Below are 18,159 nucleotides of genomic sequence, written 5' to 3' on the forward strand. Positions count from 1 at the left end.
ATCAGAGAATTGGAATAGACTATTTTGAAAAAGGGCAATAGACATGTGACCAGATAAAGTTATAATGAAGTGATATGGTATAACTATTTTATTGAGAGCCCAGGTTTAATTTTATTGTTGCACGAGTCTGAATACAATTCGTCGGCTATCGCATTGTGATGATGTAATTAGCTGGGCTGTAGAGACGAAAAAGTTTTAATTCAAATCAATTTTGTTCAATTTGAATCAATTACACAGTAAATATGATATATTTATTGTGATTGATTTTTTAATTCAGAGAAAGTAACCAATTGTTTATTATGTGATTAGTACAATTCACTTAAATTTGTTATGGGTATAAAATATTCATAAAAATATTGACTTGATTATAAATATCTAATATTTGTAAAAGATTTAATTTGATCCAATCAAATTTAATAATCGTAAAAATTATTCATAGAAATATTAGAGGCATTGTGCATATTTGCAGTAAAGAGTTTTCAAGCCGTCACTGAAAATTGAAGAACGAGTTTTGCAACAAGCATTCCTGTTCAGTTGATTAGGCTCCAACTTGGATTTCCTTAATTATTTATTAAGAGTTATAAGAAAAAGAAATCATGTTGAAGAAGCTCTAATCCAAATACTTAAAAAAATAATAATTAGTTCAAGAAAAGAAGTGGGTTTTCAAGTTTGGGTCACCTATTTTGAGGTTCCTATGCAAATACAGCAATGGCCTCTCAACAAGATCACGTAAACCATGCACCACCACTCCCTCCCGCAACGCCCGCCCCTCCACCACCCATCTCCACCCTCCCTCCGCCCTATATAACACCCTTCCCAACCTCAACATTATGCAACGATTTCAAGCTATTCCAACGATAGAGAGTAATTGAATATATATAAATATATATATTTATATATCTGTAACTGCAATAAATGGCGAACCAAATCGTTGCGATTACTCTCGTCTTCTTCGCCGTCGTGGGGATGGCATCCGCTGCGGACTCCACCCCGTCTGTTGCTCCTTCCTCCTCTGGGTTCAGCCCTGGCGAACTGGCTGACGGTCCTATCTTGGACAACGTGATTGGCACTGTCACCGGTGCCGGAGTCACTGATGCTGCCCCTGTCGGCGGTCCAGTCCCCGACGGGGCTTTCCCCAACCTCGCCCCCGCCCCCACACCCGCAAATGGTGCCACCGCACTCGGAGGGACAGCCGTCGCGGGAGCAATAGCCGCCGCCGGCGTCGTTGGTGCAGTCTTCTTCTAAATAAATCCATCAATAAGAGACATGGGAGCGCATCCATAGCTCACAGTATGAACAAAAGGATTACCATCATCTTATGTTCTTCCATGTGTTTTAGGGTCATTATACAGACAACATATATGTTCTTTTTTTAATGTTTCTTTCCTATATAGGAACGCAATTCACAATTGTTGCGTTGCACTCTTTAGATGAATAAAAATTTTCATATCATTCTCTTCATTCCCCACCTTAATGTATTCGTTTATTGGTTTGTCGATACTCTTTGCCTAATCTGTGATGAGAAAATGAAGATAAGAAAATCTTAATTAGAAACAAAACGCTTGTTTGTTCTCTTCAAAAAATTTTAATTGAAATTAAGTTTTGTTAAACTTGAATGAATTACATGTCTAATGCCACAATTACCATATCATTTGCATACAGTTAAAAAAAATGATAAATTATACAACAAACTCATCACACACGGTGATTAATTTGATTTGAGTAAAAAATTCCCTTATGTTGGTTTCTTGTTTATTTAGAATGTCTCCACATCTACAACTGATGCATCCTGAAGTTGAACAAAAATTGCAACGCAATGGGACGCGATAAGCCTTCTGTTTTGTTTTTGATGTTGTACGCGATTTAAAGTAAAGGGTTGTAAAATTTTTAACAAAAATGAGCTACCAATAAGCATATATATATACTTCCAGCAGGTGGAGAAGGAAACAAAGACAAGAAAACACAAAAGTTGGTTCGGTACAAATTAATTTCACATTTCCAGCAGCTTCTGTGATTCTTCTCTCGCATGTGCAATCCAGAAAAGGATTCCCCGCTGAACTATACAACTAAGATACTGTTCCTGAACTACTCCACCACGTCGGAGTAACGAGCATATGGTCGTCGGACAAAAACAAAGCTCAAGGAAGGAGCAAAGCTTCTTCGAGCTTTTACAGGTGAGGGTGAGTTTTGTTGACCAGCTGGCGATCTCTGAATTTAGAAAGCAAAACAAGTTCAGAACAAGTAAAGGGACTCCCGATTTAGAGAGATTACCGGAACAAAAATACTAATTGGAGGCTCAACAGCGTGTCTGGACATGATGGCAATTGATATTCCTTAGTCTCATCAATTCCTTCCTCCTCCTTGCCTCAGTTGCCACAAACATATTCTCTGGCTTTTTATGCAGGCCAATGGTTGGCTCTTGATTCTTCTGCCTTGTACCATGAGTAGCAGAAACATCGACCCCAGCCGTATTCTCTACCCAGGATGTTCTACTAGGCCTGTGACCTTCTTGGGCCCTGACAGAGCTGAACAGCTCAGGCACAGAAACAGCACCTCTGGGATGACATGCTGTGCACTGGACACCACCGTCTCTCGGCATGTTAAATCCAGCTCCATGAGCACTGCCGGCTTTTGTGGAATTATGAGCCTCTGCCCTTGCATTGTAACTTGATGACGACTGATTCTTGTCTTCATGCAGCCGAGTCTCTGAACACGCAGATGAACTGCGAGGCTGAGTGTTCTGTTTATCATTAATACAAGAATTGGAGTGAAGCATACTGCTATGGGTGAGACATGGAAGCAACCAAGGGACTGGGAGTACAATAAAGGGAGTAGTTCCTTGTCCACTATTCAACCCCGTGGAGTTTTCTTGTCCTTGATGTGGACAGGGCATATCCCTATGTGGTATTGCGAATTGCTGTGAGCTCATAATATTTGAGCCAGATGCACAATGGAACTGGACAAGATCTGAAGATGGAAGAATCGAGGGCCAGAAAAAAGGAACTACAGAGGGCTGATTATGGAAAAAAGTCGAAGTGCTCGTAGTAGCAGGACAAGATTTCTCTGGGAGGGATATCTTTGGCTCTTCTTGCTTTTCTCCTGGTTCAGCCTGCTTTATTTTAGCCAACTGAAAATGCAAAAGAATAAGTAAAAACAGAATATATTTACAAGGACAATAGTGCAAAACCATTTAGATGTGTCTTACCTGTGCTTTAAGAAATTCATTTCTTCCTTTCAAAAGATTATACTCCTCCACAGCCAGCTCCTTCTTCTTTTCAGACAGAACCCATTGGTCCCCCAAAAAAATAAAGTTAGCTTCAGTAATTTCTTCTATATAAGAAAGAATGGAAACAACAGTTGGATGAGGGTAAGGGACTGCTTACCTTCTTTAAATTCTCATTCTCTTCCAACATATCAGCTGCTTTTCTGGTCAACTCCAGATACATAGCCTAATCAAAAAGCAACCAAAAGATAATTAATGCCAACCACCATAACCTAAATTATCCAATTTATCAAGGTGCCATATAGTAACAGAGAAACAGCCACAGGCAATGGCTTACCACACCTTATGTGGGGGGGGGGGGGGGGGAATAGAAAAAGAAAAGAAACAATATAATGATAATAATAGAACTTGACTAGCAAAGGAATTATAGATGTACTATACTGATAAATGATGAACTGGGATAAACAGCACTTTGCAAACCCAAGTACCTATCATTGAAAGGTCTTTTAATACGACACTTCCAGCTGCAGGACACATTTGAGTGTGCTTCAATTTGTGTTTCCTCCTTTTTCTATCTTATTTTTCTTTGTCCTCCTTTTGACTTCCCATCCCTTCACCCTCACAGCTAACCACCTCAGCACCTCTCTTCTATCTTTTCAACCTTTTTCTTCCTATCCCCATCTCAGTTTCCTCTTTACTTCCAGTTTGCACGATACTAGTGGCTCTCACACTACGTGGCCATTGTCACCTGGGAGACTAGAAGAGTCCATCGATTCTTTTTCTAGAAGAGTCGAATAAGTAGTGTGTCGACATAAAGTAGTGTGCTTTAATGCACGGCTTTGGTTTTCTTTGTTGTGTTTGCATATGGGTCAAAACCTAGTCTAAACTGTTGAATGCTTATTTATAGCAAATACTTTCTCATAAAAATGTGCTTCAAATTCATGTGAAAGTTTAAAGATGTAAGCTAAATGTACCACTGGAGATGTGCTTATTAAGCCTTTCCAGCTCTGAAGCTTCCCTCTTCCTTTAAACTCTAGAGTGACTGACCTCCTAGTCGGAGTCGCAGGAATGAGGAACCTAACGCGAAAAGTGAGTGATCCTTGGCGAGGGGCATGAAAGAGGGTAGTCGCCGGCCGGGCCTTTCCAAAAGGCCTTGGCTAAGCACAACTACCTGATATCCCCACCCCCTACTATCTACCTTATTCCTTCCTACTCTATTCCCAATCATGAACTACACCAGCACCCCTCCCCTCCCCCACCACATTCTTCTTTCTCCTTTCTTCCTTAACCTTATTCGTTCCTTTCCATCCATTTTTCCACTCATCATATTCTGTAAAACCTGTAAAGAGCAGCTCATAAGATCTGATGGTGTTAAAGGCAATCACCTAAATTTCCCCACAGATAGAAGTTGCCAATTATCTGGTTAAAGAGTGGCCTCCTTCCATAACCAGTCACCATTCTCTATATATACCCTTATAGAGGGAAAAAGAATCAACTCTTGCAAGGTAAAATCTTGAGAAAGAACGGTTGATCCTTAAAAGATTACACCTGCTTCACATGCTCTGGGCCATTACAACAACTTGGCATATTTTACATCACTTGTGTGATATTGGAAGCTAATATGATATTCACCATTACATGCCATTTCTTTGCCTATTGGTCATTACATAATTTAACTCAATGACCTGAAACTTAAGAGTAAAGTACCCTAAAAAACCTAAAAGAAAGAAATCCACTGGTAAGACATAGCATTTTGCTTTATGATTGTTCAACTATGCTGTTCATTTATGATGTTTAAGGGAAGCGAGAATGGATTCTCAAGCTAAAATAAGGAAGCAACGCCACGATGGACAAAAGGAGCCAAAAGGGCAGCAAAATGGAGAATGCAACTACTTGTTGTCGAGCAACCACTCCAGGCGGATTATTTTAGATATAACATGTTTAATTTTTCCAGAAACTCTCTCTTCAGCATCTGCATAAAGAGAAGCTAGGAACTGAAATTGGATTCAACTACCTTTTGATGAATGAATAAGCAACTGCTGGCATAAAAGAAACTTAACTCACTTCAGTGATGCATCTGAGTAATTCTGGATCTTCTTTTCCTTTGCTTCATGCTGGAAGCCAGCATGCGATTCTCAGGAAACTCCATATCTAAACTTTTATAACATGGCCACTCAGAGATGCACATGAACATTTAAATGAACTTAGCTCTTCCAACAGGAGGCAAATGTATATACCAAATGCATGAAATGAAGACTTGGGTACAAGTTAAACTTCCCAAATTATTAATTAGGCAAGCTATCTTTTTTTGGCTATGAACATATATATGAACCAGGAACTGTAATAGGACATTTATCTTCAACCCTTACAGGTAGGCAAACTAGCTCTAAACCGATTCCCCACAACAGATGCATGGCTACGTTAGAATCATGCTCAAAGCATCTTTATCCTATGCCTAACAGTCCTCTACCCAAATATCTTTTCTTTCCAGAGCACCACAACCAGAACATACTCATTTCATTAATATATAGTGATATAACAACACAGAAGATCTAGAGCGGAGCTGTATACAGTAATTTGTATGTTTTTGCTTCTCATTAATCCTCAAATGCATCAAAATATTGAAGACATTGATCACCATAATCATATAAGCAATTGGACCTACCTGTCTCCGCCGAATTGTCTGCCTAGCAGACTCTCTATTTGCCAAGACCCGACGAAGCTTTCGTGCTTCCTTCTCAGCCTGAGTGGAGAGAACCTATCAAGTTTCTACTAAAAGAAAAGCATAATCTTGCAAAACAAGAAGAGAACCAAGTTTATATACCTCTGTCAATTTCTGCTTGAATTTGTTTCCAGGATTTGGTTGACAACCTGTACTGCACAACTGGTTGGAAACATTTTTAACAATTGTCTCAGTTGTTTCTGGACTTGTGATCGTGGTAGATGCATATCCACAAAAAGGAGCAGCAGCTATTTGTTGATCCTGATTTACACAAAAACATTGCTCACTGACCGCAAAGAGGATACTGTGTAACTTGGTGATAAAAACTGCAGGCCTAACATGATTCATGCGATGCCAACTATTTATGCAAGTCCTATGAGAACACTGAAGACATCAACCAGAAACTGCAGAGCACGTTGAATGATGATCCCATATTTCACAGAGAAAAAATATCACAAGTTACAGGTTCCTGCATATTGACAAATAGGCAAAACCCATAATGATTTTGCATATGATTGAAATACTCCAAATTTATTGCGCATGCATAAACCAAAGACCTTCAAGCACTAACAGGCATCCTAGCACACGGCGTCACCTCAAAAAATTTAATCTTTAGTAGGTAAAGAACCACTATTTCTCCTGAAGGGCACATCAAAACTTTGAGCAGCTCCTAGAAACACAGTTTTCAGTTGGAAGATCCATTTGGACGAAGTCTGACAAGGCACTGTTCAATTTATACGTGTGTTCATAATAAATTCATGATTCGCCAAGAAGATCATTCTTCCATACACAAGAATGAATGAGGGTAAGTTTACAAGAAAAGTACCATATCCCAAGTTTCGTTAGGCAAACCACACAATCTTATCATTACAGAGTATAAATTTGTCGTCCCAACACCACCACCTCCAAAAGAAAAAGGAGGACGACGAAAGGGAATAAGAATAAGAAGAAAAAGATATATTCCTGCGACAAAGATGTTCTTACATGCTTTTAAAATTCTTATCTGCTTGAAGAAGGCTAACTAAATAATGGTGCTTTTTCAAGAACTTTTCTCCTTTAAAAGTGCCGTTCTTTTTGAAAGTCGTGGAAAGAGGAATCCCCAAGATTTCCTTCAAGCAACGAATGGTCATGTGCAATTCCTATACCAAACTCAATATAACGAAATCTTCTAAAAGAAATCATTTTTGAGGCAGATTAGGATTAGCAAATAGACACTTTTAACGTTCCTCCAAATAAGCAATCAAACCCCTGACAGTATCTGCGTCCCTAAAAGCAAATATGTTTAACATCGCTGTTCCTCTTTTCCCTTTACCATAAAAGCACATACAGAGGGGGAAAAGGGAACTTTGTTCGAGAAACAGGATTAGTTACGCAGAAAAATACAGACGAAACCCTGCTGTTTCACGCAAAGTGCAACATTTTCAAGTAAGTAGGATAGTAGGAAACCTGAGAGGAGTGAGAGGGAGTGACCACTGCTTCACCGGCGGAGCACCGAGCCAAGCCCGCCAGAGCTTCCGCCGCCTCCAGCTCACAAGTTACCATCTGATCATCCTCCGGCGGGGGAAGCGCCTCCAGATCAACTTCCTCGTGCCCCATTCTTTAACGAACGAAGAAAAAACAAAAATCGGAGTCTTTCCTCTGAAATCGTACTACTGAAGCTAAAACCAACCATAAAAAGCATGTGAGACGGGGGGGGGGGGAGGCCACTTGACGGAGACACACCTCACAAGCCCAGGTGTGGGAAGTAGCCACGTGTCACCGCCAAGCCATGTCGGAACATCATCCCGCAGTGGCAGGGGCGCACGTGCGTGGAGTGATACCGTTGGCTACTAGGTTGTGGCAGTTTTGGCTACTTCTCTCGCTCCCTCCAAGTGAAAATGGCTCTCGCTGTATGTCTGTATGGGTTTGTTTTGTTAAAATTATCAAATGCACCAATGGATAAACTGTAAAATAATAACAATTAATACAATATTTGTAATGAGTTTCAGTACAAGGAATAATATGAATGTTACCTTTTTTGTTAGATTCGAGGGCGTCGTACGTAGCCAAAACGTGGGGAAAAGGTGACCATATATATACACACACACACTATTCACTCTGTACTATAAATACAGCTGTGTGAAAAATAATAATAGCATAGGGGTAGATGACTTTTACAGCGGGTGGGGCCTCCAAACCTCCCACAAATCATTATATTTAAATTAAGTTCCTGATAGTCAGTTACTTCGTCAATAGTATATATGAATAAATGTTTTAATTCAACTCTTTTTACTGTATAATAATTGAGTTCGATTCAATTACTTAATTTTGGAGCTTCTCCTCGGATGGATCATCGTCCACTCAATCCAAGCTAACATGACTTTATTCAATGAAGCGTCTTGCAAGAAGATGACCATTAAGTGTATTATACAGTTGAAGCCCCTCATCTCCTTTTGACGTGGATGAACAATATCAAAGCCCCAGACGAAGAGTTTGTAAACGGTGCGTGCATAGTCACATCCAAAAGCCTCGCAGCATCCTCCATTCTGATGTTGAATGCACTGCACAGGCTCTGCATTTTGAGGCATTGTAAGTTGTGATCATGCAACATGAATGGTGACACTGATGTTATAAAATTCGTCCAAAACTAGGTTGTATTAAACGAATGGTGGTGCTGATATTTCAATGTTTGGCACAATCAGGACATACCCTTTGTGCAGAAGTGAGATGGCATGTGTGTCTAGGCTGCAGAGGACCATGAATCGTTAGTAATAGTTTTTGTAAAATTCGTTTTACATAAAGAAAATATAATACTCATTTTTCAAGTTTATGGTAAGTTTGACGCAAAAATAAATTTTAAATATTTCCGCTTAATTAATATAATGAAAGTAAAGTAGGTATGAAGAATTGATTTTTATAATTTTATCAATTCAAACATTTTCTCCCTGCTAGGAAACCAACAAGTAAACAGTTTTAAACTATTTCTAGTTATTTGCAAATAAAACTTGAACAATGTTATGAATTAAGTAAAAAAAGAATGTGTATTTATGGATATTAGGGTAAATATGAAATTGAAAACTGGAGGCAGAAAAGAAAATGAAACAAAAAGGGGCCCCAAGGCAAAAATAGAGCAGCAGCGTCGTTGCCACAGCACAATGTCACGGCAAAGAAAGAAAGCTTACAACACGATTGCGTGATGGTTCCATCTGTCGTGGCAGCAATTGTAGGCCTCATCAATGCATTGCGGACTGGTGAATAATCAATCTGTGGGCAATTCATCGCATCAGCCTACCACGCATGAGGAGGAGGGGTGGGATTGCCTGACGGAACGGGCTTATGGTTTTTGTAGTTTCTCAGTATATAATAATATTCAGAGACTGAGAGCATATGTCCCTCCCTGCTACACGCAGCAACTGTATAAATACACTTCATCGCCGCCTTGGAAGCACCTTGTAAGCTGCTCTCTGAACTGCTTAGTCTCAAAGACTCTTGGGCTTACTGCGTTAGCCTATCTGTTTGTTGCTTGTCAAACTTTGTTTGTCTTTCGAGTCGGTTTCAAGCCTAGAAAGGTCTCACGTTTGTATAAAAAATTGCTGAAAACAATTGTTAATATGTTTGATATTATTTTAAAGGCGCCAACCACAAAATAGAAAACAAATAAAGGTTATATGTTACTATATTTGGTTTGTTTTTGGTCTGTTTCGAGACAAGGGTAAATACTTTTGTAATTATGCTAAATCATGTCATAAGATTATTATTGCACAACTGCTCCGAGGTCAGAAATCATCTATGTACAAACACAAGAACCAAATTTTGCTTAAGAAGTTCCAGTTTGGTACTATTCTTCTCCTAACTGATGACATAATTTCCCTACTTTGTACACTTCCGGGCAAATATTAAATGAAACGACACGATAGGAGTGTACCTTGAGATACACACTACTTCATAAAAATGCAGTCTGTCTAGCTCAAAATGGGCTTAGAACTTATTCATCGAATGCAATCGCTAAAGATATCTTTCTAAACTAATCATATCCGGTTTCTCAAAAGGTATGCTACTAGACTAAACAGCATAGGATAAGAGTAAACTAGGATAGCAACACCAACAAGAGCAGACGGCAGAAGCAACCAATGAACATTGTAGCAGAGGGTTTTAGGCCAAGTAGAGAGCTCCCACGTCATCGTTGCTTATATTTGGTGGACAAGAAGGTGAAACAAGAGCAGCACTCCTACCGGGTGTCGATAATGGAGGGCATGTTCGTGGGGAGAGTTTAGTGAGTTCTAGTGCCTGTAACCTCAACTCCAAAGGGTAGTCAGCAATACAACCGATTCTGGGACCAACACCTGTAGACCATTGGACAGAGAGTTGATGGCCCAATTGATATGATTTTGCAGCCTTCTTGGAGTTGATCCTTTGCATTATTGAAATCCTCGGCACGTCTGCTTTAGGACTCTGAAGACCCCCAGAGAGAGTCCTCTTATACTCATTCTTAGTTTCAGGCTTGGAAACTTCGGGTGCTTCTGAAGACAGCTCCTCCTCTTCATTTGGTAGATCGCACTGAACAGAATCTGATATTGACAAAACTTTAGATACAGCTGCATCCATGGAAATTTTTCCGTTTTCATTATTCTCATAGTCATCATTCGCCTTGTGTTTCTGATAAGACAAGACAAAAGGACAAGACTCTTAGGTGAAATACTTAAACCAGAACTCTACAAGAGGGAGGATAACTCTTTTTGGAGCCATGAATGACGGTGGAAGCTACATGAGAACAGCAGGGTTCATTGATGATACAACTGCAGAGAACATTAGGTCTCACTGATAATAAATCAGCACATTATGTTACCATTAAACCCACTAAAATGCATCAAACATAATTTACTCATTACTTGCCGGCTCCCTTAGGTTAAAAGGTACCTTTTGATAACGCGTATTTAGTTCCATGATCATATAGATTGCTTGCTTATGAACTCCACTTTAAACAAATCAAGGATACAAATCTCACTAGAGCAATTCTGCAGTATATTTCTCATCTCATGCAATACACAAGTATTAGAATCCATAATTGAGTGAAGTGAAATCAACAAGGAACTTGTATAATGTATAGTCATTCCCATTACAAGGAAAATTATAGATTATCAAGCATGCATTTCTTTATCAAAGAAAAAAAGACAAACATGCATTTTCACAATTTCTGTCCAAGAAAAGGCAGTAGAAGCAGCCCCACCAACCCATCCTTCCCCTAGGCCCAATTAAAGAGCATGATCCATGATCAAAATTGTGGAAGAGAATAGTTGTCCAAAGAAAAAGCGATGCTGTACCTCTACATCATCCAGGTTGACACCATTTTCCTCGAGAAATAATAAAAAGCTGCCGAGCCTTTCATCAGTTGGCTTATAGTGTCCACTGTAAGCTGAGATACACTAGACAACATAAAAAGGTTTTGAAGGTCAAAATCATGGGACCAGCTATCTTGAAATATTAAGAGAATTTCACAAAAGAGTGGCCTTGCAATTGCAACTGCGTATGCACAATCACAGAGTTGCTGCATATATTAGTCAGAAAGATATTTGTAGTAATAACAGAAAATTGACTTCATGAAACCTTAATCGGCATTAGCACAAATGCATTTATGGTGTGTTTGTTAGGGGATTATGAGAGGAGATCAAAGGAGGTGTAGATTTGGAGAGGGTTGTGCACCTTCTTTTTATGTTGTAGGAGGAAAATTGAATGGAAGGGAAACGAGAAGAGGTGAAGGAATTCTTCTTCGTGTACAATCTTCAAATCCTCCTCATGAGGCTGAGCTGCGAAGGGATTGAAATTTACAACACAAGCATGTCCCACCACTGATTTTTATAATATTTAAAACAAAGAGTAAGGGCTGTTTTTTACTCCACTCAACAATACCAGACAACAGAAGAGATTCACTACTCTCCTTTAACTACGGATTAGAACACTTCCATCCCCCCCACCCCCCTCCCACACACATTTGATACCACACATCGTGTTCCCAAGGACCGTGCTAGTACCCTTCACTATCAGTTAATGAAAAGAACAGGCTTATAGAAAACAAATTGCATAATCTCAGAAGGTACCTTAAGCACTCCATCCTCTGCTATGAGCCTCCCAGCAGCTAAAGTAGCTCCTCCAGCGAGAAAGCTTGAATGATGGAACAATCCTTTCTTTTTCTGGAGGAAATTACAATTTGTATGTTTCAATGAAGAAGAAGTATGAAACCTGGGGTAAAGAGGAACATCAGACAATGTGTTCTACTTATTCTAATACAGCTTACCTCTCCAATGTAGAGTCTCTTGGAGGTGCTCATCACAAAAATCCATTTCGATCCTGGTGATCCTTTATTTGTATCAAGAGGGTACCCAGTTACTTTATGCAAAATTCTCCCATCAACAAGCACATATTCATATTGTTCTCTCTCTTTCTGATCAGATCAAACATGAAAAATGATTTATATTACTCTATCTCAAAATAGAATGAGTGAAAACTCAAGAGAAAGACTGAAGAAGAGATTGTCAACAAAAAATAAAAATAAAGTGAGGACACGTCTAGAATCGTCGTGTAACTTGTGACACAGAGATATTTTTGGTTGCCTTAAGATACTATCATTTGTATCTAATACATGACGAGATTTTTCAGAAAATAATCTGTTGCCAACAAATGAAACGTTGATCACACACCGGTCCAAGATACTTGATGCATTGTTGACGAAGCTTTGACCTTGGACACTCCTTAAGATCAACCTCTTTGCCATCTCCAAGATCCAACCTGTAGAATTTGTAATCCCAAGCTCTTATCATGTTTTCTGGCTACACATTACGGGAAATTGATAATTGATTATGTAATTCATATAATATAATTATGCTTTCACAAGATTACAAGCGTCCCTCCAACCGCTACAGGTTTGACCACCGCAGATGAAGCACCATGGGAATTGAAATAACACAGTTATTTGGTCAAGCACAATAGACAAAGTCAAAAGAACAACTTATAGACATCAAAAGTTGCTCAAACTCTCTACCAGTAGAAGAAGGGTTGACCAGCATTGGTTTTACACCACTCCTCATAATAGAAATGTAAGCTGTGGCCATAACGGTGCCTCGGGTCGATCTGGATCAAATACAGAGCCACAAAATCAAACTTCCCCAAAGTAGTACTATAATCAGCGGCCATATTACAAACTAACGGAAGTCTTATCTACTATGGTTGTACGTGAAAGGAAATAAAGAAAGGTGCAACTCACGGCTTCAATCCAGTGCTGGAAAGCCAACTTTTGTGCCTTGGCGTCTTTCGACAACCCCTTGCCCACCTGTCCACATAACTTTGTAGTAAAATAATACAGCCACACAACTGAGTCTAGTCACTTCTGCTCATTTTCCAGTTTATTGTTTAAAGCAATTAGTAAACAACTGTAGACAGAGGTCATACAAAAGTATCTTGATAATCTGATGATTTTACCTTGGAAGCATTTAAACCGATACGATTCCACCGCGACGCAGCAGTCTCTGGCTTTAGGAAGTTGAAAAACGAGATTGTACTGTGATTTAACCGTGCAAAGTCTAGCGCTTGCCACCTTCAATTTTCATCACGAAACAAAATCATCACAAAAAATACCGAAAAAAGTGGGAAATATTAAATTGGTAAAAACAAATAATTACAGTTTTATATAGAACACTTTCTGCATGAGTACGTAAAAATCGAAAAAATATATATATTTCACCCACAATAATGCAAGTAAAACAACATCTCGCGCAAACGAATAAACATACTCGTGATTTCATCTCGTAATTCACGCATTTAAACCAAAAAAGAAAAAAGAAAACTAGAGTACCATAGCTCTTCAGCAACCACAGCAGAGTCAGCCAACATGCGCCGAGTACGATAACTCCGGTAAACCTTCTGAAGTTTCATCGCGGCATTCGACGGACATCCGACCAGTGCTGCGGCGGGACTCGTCGGAGCAGCGGTGGCTTCCCATTCACCACCGTGCTCCGCCATTTGATCACCAGTCACTTTTTCAAGTTCCGAAGGCTGCTTTGGAGATCCGGACATGTTAGGGACTAGAAACTCAGGGCGGTTTCTGAGAGAAAAAGCAGTAAGGTTGCCGGAATTGAGATCAAAAGTGGAAAGCCCGTGAGCTTCGACCTCCATTAGAGACTGTAGTGAGGCAGGTGGGAAGATTAGGAGTCGAGTCAGGGTGAGTTTTAGAGAGATAAAGGTTAGTGTGGACTGTGGAGGAATGGAATGGGAGTTGAGTGAATATAAGAGCAGTGTTGTTGAATCTTCCCGGTACACCTGCCTGTCAATTTATATTGTATCCTTCTTCACCATTACGCGCGAGAAAATGCATAGTCTCCCGTACTCGCGCCACCACATCAATGCGTTTATTGTTTCTTTCTTTTTCTTAATTTGGTAAATTATAATATTATAATTATTAATTTTTTTTATTAATTAAAAAACTATAAGTGCTATTTTTGCTAACAACCATCTTATTTTATTAGTATTTATCAATTTTTTATTAAATTTTTATGATGAACTGATTAAAATATTACAATATAATGTTAAATTTTTTTAAAATATTTTTACGGACTAAAATAATATATAAATAATTTATTTTATCCACCCTATTTTTTTACAAATATATATATATTTTTTAAATTTAATAAAAGAATAAAATAGTAATGTCCACATCACCTTTTAAAGACTACATATTTATTTTTTATTTGAAAGAGAGTATTCGTAATCATGTTATAGTAGAGATATTTATAGTTTACCCTTTTAAATAATCAATTTTATTATTAGAAATAGCAATCAAAACATTTATATGCTTGTGTACAATATAAAGTTTATTATATTTACTTCAATTCAATAAGATTTTTTTAAATCAAAATTGACAAAAGAAATTAATTTTTAATATACATGAATACAAAATTATTAAAAGAGTAACTTGATTAAAAAATAAGTATCTTGTAAATAAATTAGTATGTTCAAGAGTTTTTTTTTTTTTTTTGGCCAATGAATATTTTGATAACAAATGTTTTTTTTATAAATGCAATTTTTTTCCATGTGATGTTGCAAATAAGTAAATTACCCTATATTAGAAAATAATAGCAATTTATTCCTCTCACGCGTATCTTTTGAAATGAATCAATCTACCTCCCAGTCTAAAGAAGTATTTTGAAAAATACAGAGAGGTAAATTGTTCTACTTTTTTTTTATAAAAAAATAATTTGTTCATTTGCAATATAACAAGCGGCTGCTTGCATTTCTCTCCTTTAACATATAATATATACACCACTTTTTGAATGTGGTTAGAAAGAGAATTAAAACAACTACTATCTTCAACAATCATTCAAACAACTATTTGAAAAATGTGAATTAACATACTACTGAACTACCATATTATTAATTTATATTATGTATGTATGTGATGTGCAGTAAAGCATAATTAAATAGATAAATAGATTATATAATCTAACACGACGACGTATCCGGATTTATTTAATGGAATAAGTCCAAGGAACTTGCAACCACCCCGCTGACTGCCTTTAAACATGCATAAACTTTATCTTGAAGAACAAATTCCAAAACCTAAACACAGTATTTTTGTATAATCACCAATTCTTTATTTAAGTATATTACATTTGTGATGTAAAATTAAATTAATTATATTACGAGCACCAATTTGATTGAATTCTCATCATTTGAAAATTTCATGCAATTCACATGTTTTTAAAATATTTGTCAATATATTAATTATGCAAATCAATGTGGGAGTATTGTTCGTTTTGAATTTATATGAATTTGAAGAGGCTTGGTATGGGTTCATAACTTCGTTCCTGTAGATAGTGTCAAATAATATGGCTTACGGCTCGATCGATGTCCCATTGTTATTGCCTTTTTATGAACCTAATGCGGGACTCATCCCTACATCAATTATATAAATATTATGTTATTTTACAGTGGATCAATTTAGTTTATTAGATTTAGGGAAGTCGGTGAGTCGATGCTATTGAATAAACAAGTAAATTGCATTCGAGTCGTAATTTTAGCGAAAATAGCTAATAAAGTTGCAATTATATATTAATGGAAAAGCGTAGAAAAATGAAAAATAAGAAGAGAGTGAAGAATTTGGAAGAGGGTGTGAGGAGAGACCATTTCCTGTCACAGTTACCCATTCTTTTCGGGGACTAGAAATCAAGATTGTTTGACGTTTTTACTTGAGAAAAACGTGTTTTTATTTTAGTTTTTCAGTTTTTCTATCTGGTGTGGTTTGTCAAATTAAAGATTTTCAAAAATAAACACTTAGGTCCAATTCTACATTTTGTTTATAGAAATAATTGTTTTGTGGTAAAAATGACAGTGAAAAAGTCAAAGACAACCCCAATTTTTACACAAATCAAGCAGACGTGTCATGATTGGCATTCTATTTTGGCGGCTGCATTTTACAACAAATATTGAAAGTGACTTTCTATCAGCTCTACTCTTCCACCCTCTTTCCCTTTTCCTCTTGCGTTATTGTATTTTGTTTTCAAATGAGTTTTTACGTAAACAAGCGTCCCACCCCACCTCCATCAATAAATTTTTAAGATTTATTTTTCTAACAAGATATTTTTTTGAAATAAAATTAAAATGAATAATATCTCGTAAATAATGTCAAAGTTGATAAATTAGAGAAGGAGACTATATAGAATAGAATAATAAGATTTGATTTGTAAAAAAGTGAGAGAAGATTAGGAGGCAGTGAAAATTGTTTTGATAATGAAGTGGTAATTTGCATGAGATGTGTGCATGTAAACACTAATTATTGGTCCACCACGTGACTCATTTTTTTAATGTTTCTTGACCTCAATAGCTGCGTCAAACCCATATACAATATTCTTACTCACTTACCAACTGGGGTTTTGTTTTTATGATGCATAATTTTCTATTTTCACACTTGCTTCATTTCAAATTAATTACAGCTCAATTTTTTTAATAATTAATATATATTAGCTAATTTATATGTAAGTTATTAGGAGCCCAGATGTATTTATATTGAGTTGGACTTATTGAGAATTATTTTGAATACAGTAAAAATCGATCAATACAAAAAATAAAGGAGAACAACACAATACGAAAATTGACCCGTATGATAAACGACTTCTCATAATAAAGTCGATAATTGAAGTATGATGGTCATAAAAAGAGACAAATTGAAAAGGGAGCTTATCAGGCCCCTCATCTCCTTATCAAGAAAGTGGTCTCGGGTGATGCATTCTTGAATGCATTCATTTCTCGGAAATCCCTCTCTACCTAGTCAAAACTAAAATGAGACTAACCTCGAAGCTTCTTGCATTTTGCATCTCAATTGGATTGGAAACAAATATTTTATGAAGATATACATATATATAGAGAGGGTTAAATGCAAATTACTCCTGTATTATATGAAATAAGAAAATTATTCCATTGTAAAAAAAATAACAATTATCCCCATGTGAAAAGAAAAATAGAGCAATTACACCCATCACGCGAATTCATGTAATTCACGTATTTTTTCTTTAAATGACAAGAGTTCGAGGAGGTGCATCAGATGAGAGGGGCCCAACATCCAGCGAAAAAGGCAAGATTTTGGGGATGATGCTCCTCCTTATCTCTAACAAACATCCCTCGGATGAAGGGGGACTCCTCCTCCGTGTGGACTTCTATTGGACGGAGAGTCCTTTAAGCTGCAGAGTCCAATTTTTTGAGCGCATCTTTCTGACTTGGCTTGGAAGGCCCTTAGATTAGGCTTCCTCCCTGGGTTGGATTCAACAAAGCATGCTCCTCTCCTTGGCTGGACTTTAGTGGGGGCTTTTGGTCTGAGCTGAATAGACCTCCCCCTAAACCGAACCGAATTGTAGGAGGTCTTCTTCTTGAACCAAGTATGGTGACTTGGGCGGGTTATCTCTCTCTTGGACTGATACGTCTTTATTTAGACTTAGTACTTCTTCTTAAATCAATTTATTTTAAATCGTACCCATCAATATATATATATATATATATATAATTGCGACTTGTCAATTGTCAACAAGTCTCCCTAGAGAATAATTAAGTGACCGGTTGATATATGTTTTGGAGGTATTAGAGAATTGTAAATTCAAGAATTGTGTGAATTCTGAGTTGTAAAATGAGTTGTTCACCCGTCGTTTTCTTGCCAACTTTATTATGTCCAGGGAGGGAATAGAAAGTTAGAACATGA

At 37.5% G+C, this 18,159-nt stretch overlaps 2 protein-coding genes across 9 annotated transcripts; both read right to left on the reverse strand.

The window, feature by feature from the left end:
* Positions 1–1,897: 1,897 nt before the first annotated feature.
* Positions 1,898–8,231, reverse strand: LOC105174095 (uncharacterized). 7 transcript variants are annotated; one of them, XM_088875299.1, is made up of 7 exons: positions 7,958–8,231; positions 7,392–7,840; positions 6,048–6,206; positions 5,889–5,966; positions 3,384–3,449; positions 3,206–3,271; positions 1,898–3,127 (listed from the first exon to the last, which is right to left on the reverse strand). In XM_088875299.1, the coding sequence occupies exons 2-7, from the start codon at positions 7,539–7,541 to the stop codon at positions 2,297–2,299; spliced, it is 1,350 nt and encodes a 449-aa protein (XP_088731425.1). In that variant the 5' UTR covers positions 7,542–7,840; positions 7,958–8,231; the 3' UTR covers positions 1,898–2,296. The 7 variants fall into 7 exon arrangements, with proteins under 7 accessions (XP_088731425.1, XP_020553336.1, XP_011094385.1 ...); XM_020697677.2 differs by having other exon boundaries at positions 7,392–7,542; positions 7,668–8,231; XM_011096083.3 differs by having other exon boundaries at positions 7,392–8,231.
* A 1,485-nt stretch (positions 8,232–9,716) lies between these two features.
* Positions 9,717–14,220, reverse strand: LOC105174097 (IQ domain-containing protein IQM3). 2 transcript variants are annotated; one of them, XM_020697676.2, is made up of 10 exons: positions 13,771–14,220; positions 13,398–13,512; positions 13,183–13,248; positions 12,961–13,049; positions 12,620–12,707; positions 12,217–12,363; positions 12,020–12,112; positions 11,625–11,723; positions 11,246–11,347; positions 9,717–10,580 (listed from the first exon to the last, which is right to left on the reverse strand). In XM_020697676.2, exons 1-10 carry the CDS (start codon positions 14,088–14,090, stop codon positions 10,077–10,079), a joined length of 1,623 nt encoding a protein of 540 aa, XP_020553335.1. In that variant the 5' UTR covers positions 14,091–14,220; the 3' UTR covers positions 9,717–10,076. The 2 variants fall into 2 exon arrangements, with proteins under 2 accessions (XP_020553335.1, XP_011094389.1); XM_011096087.3 differs by lacking the exon at positions 11,625–11,723 and having other exon boundaries at positions 13,771–14,219.
* Positions 14,221–18,159: the final 3,939 nt, after the last annotated feature.

The sequence above is a fragment of the Sesamum indicum genome, linkage group LG11 (assembly GCF_026168435.1).
Source record: "Sesamum indicum cultivar Baizhima isolate 11 linkage group LG11, ASM2616843v1, whole genome shotgun sequence".
NCBI classification, from domain to species: Eukaryota; Viridiplantae; Streptophyta; class Magnoliopsida; order Lamiales; family Pedaliaceae; genus Sesamum; species Sesamum indicum.

Coding starts and splice junctions, on each gene's coding strand:
- LOC105174097 (XM_020697676.2), bottom strand. CDS start 14,090: ATGGAGGTCGAAGCTCACGGGCTTTCCACTTTTGATCTCAATTCCGGC. Junction 13,249..13,397: donor TCGGTTTAAATGCTTCCAAG/GTAAAATCATCA, acceptor TTATGTGGACAG/GTGGGCAAGGGGTTGTCGAA. Junction 10,581..11,245: donor TCAACCTGGATGATGTAGAG/GTACAGCATCGC, acceptor TTGTCTTATCAG/AAACACAAGGCGAATGATGA.
- LOC105174095 (XM_088875299.1), bottom strand. CDS start 7,541: ATGGGGCACGAGGAAGTTGATCTGGAGGCGCTTCCCCCGCCGGAGGAT. Junction 3,450..5,888: donor AGACAATTCGGCGGAGACAG/GTAGGTCCAATT, acceptor CTTTTTGATTAG/GCTATGTATCTGGAGTTGAC. Junction 3,272..3,383: donor AGAATGAGAATTTAAAGAAG/GTAAGCAGTCCC, acceptor CTGTCTGAAAAG/AAGAAGGAGCTGGCTGTGGA.